Source organism: Camelina sativa, chromosome 15 (assembly GCF_000633955.1).
Source record: "Camelina sativa cultivar DH55 chromosome 15, Cs, whole genome shotgun sequence".
NCBI classification, from domain to species: Eukaryota; Viridiplantae; Streptophyta; class Magnoliopsida; order Brassicales; family Brassicaceae; genus Camelina; species Camelina sativa.
Window position 1 is genome coordinate 19,375,940 of NC_025699.1, and position 6,101 is coordinate 19,382,040.

The following is a 6,101-nucleotide window of genomic DNA, read 5'->3' on the forward strand; positions in this document are numbered from 1 at the left end:
TGTATTCGCATTAAATGTCACAACACATAGTTTTACGGAGATAATGGTATTGTATATAATAATTATCAAATATCGGTGATTTTGCAGAGTTGCAGTAGTCCAATTATGGAGTTCTACATATATTTTTTTGGTGCCAACCATAATTTTACGGAGATAATGATATCTATAGACTATATGCATGTGAATGCGCTGTATTTAAAAACTCAATAGTTGTACAATTCTAAAAGAGTAAAAGACCGGTGGTGTTGTCATTTATGGAATTCAAATTTATTTACTGTGAATCCAACAACCAACCATAAGGGGCCATAGATAATAGACGAGTACACAGACTTTGATACTTATCTCCTTACCACTTTGTATTTAATTATTGGACTACTAGACTGATTAGTTTATTTGACTCTTTCTTGAATTCTCTTCTTCCTCGTCTTCTATAAATAGAGCGCATAGTGAATAACATTTTATCCATCACTTCATTCACTTGGACTTTGCATCATATATAAAAAGAGTGGTATAAAGAGTTAAAGAAGATGGTTTCCAAGGCTTTAGTTATGTTGGGTCTATTTGCAGTTCTTCTTGTTGTCTCAGAAGTTGCCGCTGCCTCCGGTACGTAGATATGATGTTGAATCCTTATTACATGTATCAAACTATTTTTATGTTTTACATAGAACGTATTTTTTACGCTATAAATATTTTTTTTAAAGCGCGAGATCCGAATTTACATACATATATTTTAAAAACAGAGCATAGTTTTGACATTAGAGAGTAATATCTTTAAAATAATATAATGTTTTGGAAAGGTACAGTGAAGTCAGAGAGTGAGGAAACCGTGCAGCCTGATCAATATCATGGTGGAGGAGGTTACAATGGAGGAGGGCACAACGGAGGTGGATACAATGGAGGAGGGCACAACGGTGGAGGATACAATGGAGGAGGGCACAACGGAGGAGGATACAACGGAGGAGGTCACAACGGAGGAGGATACAATGGAGGAGGTCGAGGAGGTGGTTACTGCCGTCACGGCTGCTGCTACAGAAATTACCGTGGATGTGTAAGGTGTTGCTCGTATGCTGGAGAAGCTGTTCAGACTCAGCCGGGTCACTAAAACCACCATGTGTATAATAAGTTGACCACCATGTGTTGCATATACACTTATGTGTGTATGACTATAGGTAAACCATGGTGCGTTTGTAATGAAGTGCCTTAAGGATACTAATGAGTAATGGGAATAAAGTTTCATAATGTAATGACTTCGAGTTTGAGTTGTAATCTGCGATGTTTGCACAATAAAATATCGTCTCTATTTTCTATTATTATCTTTCGGTTTTGTGTAAATTCATACTCTTTACGGTCAAAGAATAAACAAAGAGATGAGACTATATCGAGGTTTAATTTGCACGCATTAAAGTTTCCAAAGTTAACTAAGAGGGGTGTATTGAAGTTGACATTTTAGAAGATTTTGGGGTATTCTTAAAATCCACTGTTATTGAATCAATGATTTTAAAAATTCATCTGAAATCTTGTGTTATTGAATTTGAAATTTATATAAATCATTTAAAATTATTCACAATCTCTTGTTATTCAATCAATAATTTATGAATCTCACTTTAAATCTACTGTTATTCAAAATATCATAAAGTTTTTTTAAAAAACTACTGAATGTGATTCTAGGAGATTTTACAAACATTTTTAGTTCAAAAATATGACTTACAAAATCACACCTTTAAAGGTGAAATTTTGAAGGATTTTTAATAAACAGAGTTCCATTCTAAACCAATTACAAAATACACACTTTTACGACAAAAGAAAAAAAAGAACCCCATCTCTGCAACTTGTCGTCTCTCTTCTCTCTCTCTTTCTCTCTTTAACTCTCAAATACATACACCTCAAAAGACCAGAAGGTGTGTATTTGTTAATAAATTGTGAGTTTTCTTCCGAAATCTGTCTTATTACTATAGTTAGCCAAATTTTTACGTATCTTCTCCATCCAGAAAGCAATGATTCAAATTCAACAACATCCAGAAACAGAGAGAAGTAATTAAACTTTCTTCCCTTGGGAAAGGCACAAGAGACGTTTGAAAAAACAAAAGAAAACAAGTCACCAAAAACTATGGATGATAGATCCTATATGTAAATAAATTAAAATATCTTCTCTTTATATTTTGCTGGAACAGAATAAACACTTGTCGCATTGAAAAGAGGGGAGTCCTTCATCACCCATGGTCCTATACTAAAAGCTTACTCCTAAAATCAAACTACAAGACGTGAAGAAAAAAAAAAGGACATTGTGAACTGTGTATACATGCATGAGAAGTAGAGATCTCACTAATACATAACACGATTAAGTTGCTTCATCTCGGGAATAAGACACCTTGAAATCGAAGTTGCTATCTTCTTTTTTTTTTTTTTGCCAGCGAAGTTGCTATCTTTTTTTAAAAAAAAACATATTCTAAAATCACCTAAAATTTAATAACCAAATCTCACAAAATTCCAAATCATTTTCTAATCAAATCATTTAAAATCTCTAACATATAACCAAATCTCCTAAAATTTTACTTAAATCTCTCAAAATTTTAAAATATTAAAATCCCATCAAATCTCATAAAATATCAAGTTCAATACACCCCCCTAAACATACAAAATTAAGTACCATAGATATAATTTATAATAGATGAGGATCTGCCCGATATGCGGGTTTAAAGTTTTATAAATAAAATAAAAATATATTAAAATATATTGTATGTTATTTATAAATTTTATTTTTGTTATAGTACATTGATTTATATCTATTTACAAATTTTTATGTGTGTTACTATTAAAAGTGTATTTTTTTACATCTAAATATATTTTATGTTACAAATATATTTTTTATCACCACCTAGAAAATGTCTACATGAACACATTAAGCCAACTATTTTACTTTCATTTTTCCATAGTTTTTTAATTACTAAAATTGTTAGTTCAAAAAATATTTTGAATAAAAAATATATTACATAATATATTACTCAATAATGTATCATCACAATAACATATGACCACCATGGAGAAAATCTCGGCTCCGCCCTCATCCCTTATGGAGAGAACCTTGCATCCAACCTCCTCCACCTTCCTCTCTTTTGGGGAGATAACCTCGCGTCCAACCTTCTCCACTATAGAGAGAACCTCGGCTCTGACCTCCTCCTATGTGGAGAGAACATGTTCACGTCTTTTTGCCATCTCAAAATGTCTTGCTCCAACAACCAATGAAAGTAAAAACCTTTTTTAGCGCCACAAAATATTTTGATAGTAACTAATGTTAAATTTCCCAATGTATTCGTAGAAGTATCTTTGACACACCATGATGTAGCCTCTGTCTCTGTAACGCCTTAATCGCCACCTTGCTTAGTGAGCCCATGTCCACTCTCAGTCCATGGACCAACCTTTCTAAGTGGGCCCTACATATATTCCCAGCCTGTGGACTCACCCATATTCGATGTCCAGTTTGTTACGTCTGGGAGGCTTTAATAACTTGTTTATCGATCCTACAAATCAACAAATGATATTTTCATGTATTTTGTCCTCACACAGTTTTGACTATCACTTCCAAGAAGGTCACCCATCATGAAGTTCTCTCAGGACCCTTGACCGGAAAAATAAGTGCATTTTGGTGACATTTGTTACCCAATCAATTTTTTAAAACATTTCCACAAAACAGGGTGTCACAGTCTTTGAGCTCCTCTGGATCTATCAACAACGATTTATGTTTTTCTAATCTATCTATCTATGTTTGTTGTAAGCTTGTATTTGATTAGCCTATTTTATCTATCCATTGGGTTGATGAGCTTTTACTCGTTATCTCCCTTTGGGATTGAATGAATAATGGTAACAATTATGTTTACAAAAAGAAAGAAGAGTTTATGACCAACCGCTGAAAAACTAGGAAAAAATTAATTTGACATAATTAAAGAAACAATTGAAAATTATAAACTCGGTAATATATGAATCCCAAATGATTCAAAGATAAAAATATAAATTAAATAAAATAATATAAAAATGTTACAATAAATTTTAAAATACAGTATTAGGAAAAGAAAACGCATAAATTAATTTTTTTTTGTCAACATATAATCTTACCTATTTCCAACTGAAAAAGTAAAAAGTAGGAGAAAATTCTGGTTTAAAAAATAAGAAAAATTTACATTTCCATTAAAAAATAAATTCCAATTAAACAAAATTGAAAGCAGTGTTGTTGAATAAATTATTTAAATATGAGACGATCTATGTTTATATAAAAATGAGTATTTACAAAATTTAAAATTAATAATTAACTGTATATTTTCCTTAATCCCTTTTTCTATTTTTTTGTAGAATTAATAACTTAAAAATAAAAATAAGTAAAGAACATTATAATTTCGAATTTTATGAAATATATATAATCTCCTTATAATTATTTTTAAAAACTTTGTATTTTTTAATAAATTCTGTAATTTTTGATAATTATCTTTTTACATTATTAATATTATTTTCAACAAAATATTTTATTTTTGTTTTAATCAAATTTCTCTTTTTAAATATTAACTTTTACACTTATCAAAATCTATGATTGATAATTTGATACATGTCAAAATCTTATTAATGGCTAACTTTCAAAATCTAACTTTATATAATAAGATATCGAATCAAATTATAGGTTAGTTCATGTAATTATAAACATGTTTCAAAATTATGTGCATAAATACGTTAAAACAACTTAATTTATTGCAGAATTAATGGTCCGTTTTCCCGCACATTAAAGATCACATAGAGAAATATTTTGTAGAGGATGTGTTTGACAACTACCATCGGAAATTCATCGTATGATTCTGAAAATCTCTGCAAAACAAAATTCGAAATCTAAAAACTAAAAGATTTCTAATAATTTTTTACTTAGATATATTAGTATATGTACTTAAAGAGTTTCATAAAGATATATATAAGGATACAAACGAAGATTGTTAACTTTATTTTATTAAAGATAAAATACACGAGCATTAAGTTTTTTGTAACAATATTTCAAAAAAAAAAAATTGGTATGAAATATGATGAGATTCTAAATTACTTACACTCACGTCATTGTACAAAACTGCACGGTAACGTGATATAGATCTTTAAATTCATTGAAACTGTCAAGTACTAGTACTAGTAGTACATGCCATGCACTTGTAAATATCATAATATGATCTCTAATAGATATTTGAATTTATTTCACGACAGATCCATACCAAAATCTTTTGTCGACAGATCTTTCTGCTCCTTGTCGTTTCGCCCATTGTATAATTGGAATAGCCCATAACTATTGCCTATTGGTAGCTCAGACAATTGTTTCCAAACATTTAATGCACATAAAAAACATAAAAACAAAGACCATAGTTTCATTTCCCTAAATGAAAACAAAAGTCAATATCCTACTGACTTACTGAGTCACAGAGACAGAGACAATTGTAGCGGAGAATTACATATGTGAATTACTCTATAACTTAGGACTATATAAATTCTTTTGTTGTAGCAGAGAATTACATATGCGAATTTTAACATAAAAGTATGAATGGCTATATTGAAAAGAGTTGTAAAACTGTCACCTATCTATAAACAACAGAAAACTATTTATATAATTCATTTAGATCTACACTATAATATTGACCATCTCCTCGTCGTGCATGCTCATCTACTTTCTTCTGGTTGATCATCAGTGATCCCAAAATGAAAAAGTTATATCAGTCACTCTAATGCTCTTTATTTAGGTAATATCATGATCACTACAAGAAAATAATTTTATTAAGACATATTTTTGAGACAAAAATTTTCATCACAAATTTGTGACACTTTAAATACGATATTATGACTAAATTTATTTGTCACAAATTCATAGTATTTTCGTCACTATATTATGACGGAAAAAACCATTAACAAAAGTTTGTCACAATTAGTGACGAATATGCTACGATAATATTAATCGTCACTCTTATGACTACATTGTGACCAATATGTTGTTGCAAATTAGTTATGAACTTATAACAGATATGCAAGTCACAATTTATGACATTAAAATAAGTAAACATTAGTCATAAAATAGTATAAATTGTTAT

At 29.9% G+C, this 6,101-nt stretch overlaps 1 protein-coding gene across 2 annotated transcripts; it reads left to right on the top strand.

Annotated features, from left to right (window-relative positions):
* LOC104747194 (glycine-rich protein 3 short isoform-like) lies at window positions 407-1,313 on the top strand. Of its 2 annotated transcripts, none has more exons than XM_010468781.2 (2): window positions 407-603; window positions 798-1,313. In XM_010468781.2, exons 1-2 carry the CDS (start codon window positions 528-530, stop codon window positions 1,100-1,102), a joined length of 381 nt encoding a protein of 126 aa, XP_010467083.1. In that variant the 5' UTR covers window positions 407-527; the 3' UTR covers window positions 1,103-1,313. The 2 variants fall into 2 exon arrangements, with proteins under 2 accessions (XP_010467083.1, XP_010467084.1); XM_010468782.2 differs by having other exon boundaries at window positions 410-603; window positions 804-1,313.

Excerpts from the sequence above, each read along its gene's own strand:
- LOC104747194 (XM_010468781.2), top strand. The coding sequence starts at position 528 with ATGGTTTCCAAGGCTTTAGTTATGTTGGGTCTATTTGCAGTTCTTCTT. Across the intron at positions 604-797 it reads AGAAGTTGCCGCTGCCTCCG|GTACAGTGAAGTCAGAGAGT; the intron begins GTACGTAGATAT and ends TGTTTTGGAAAG.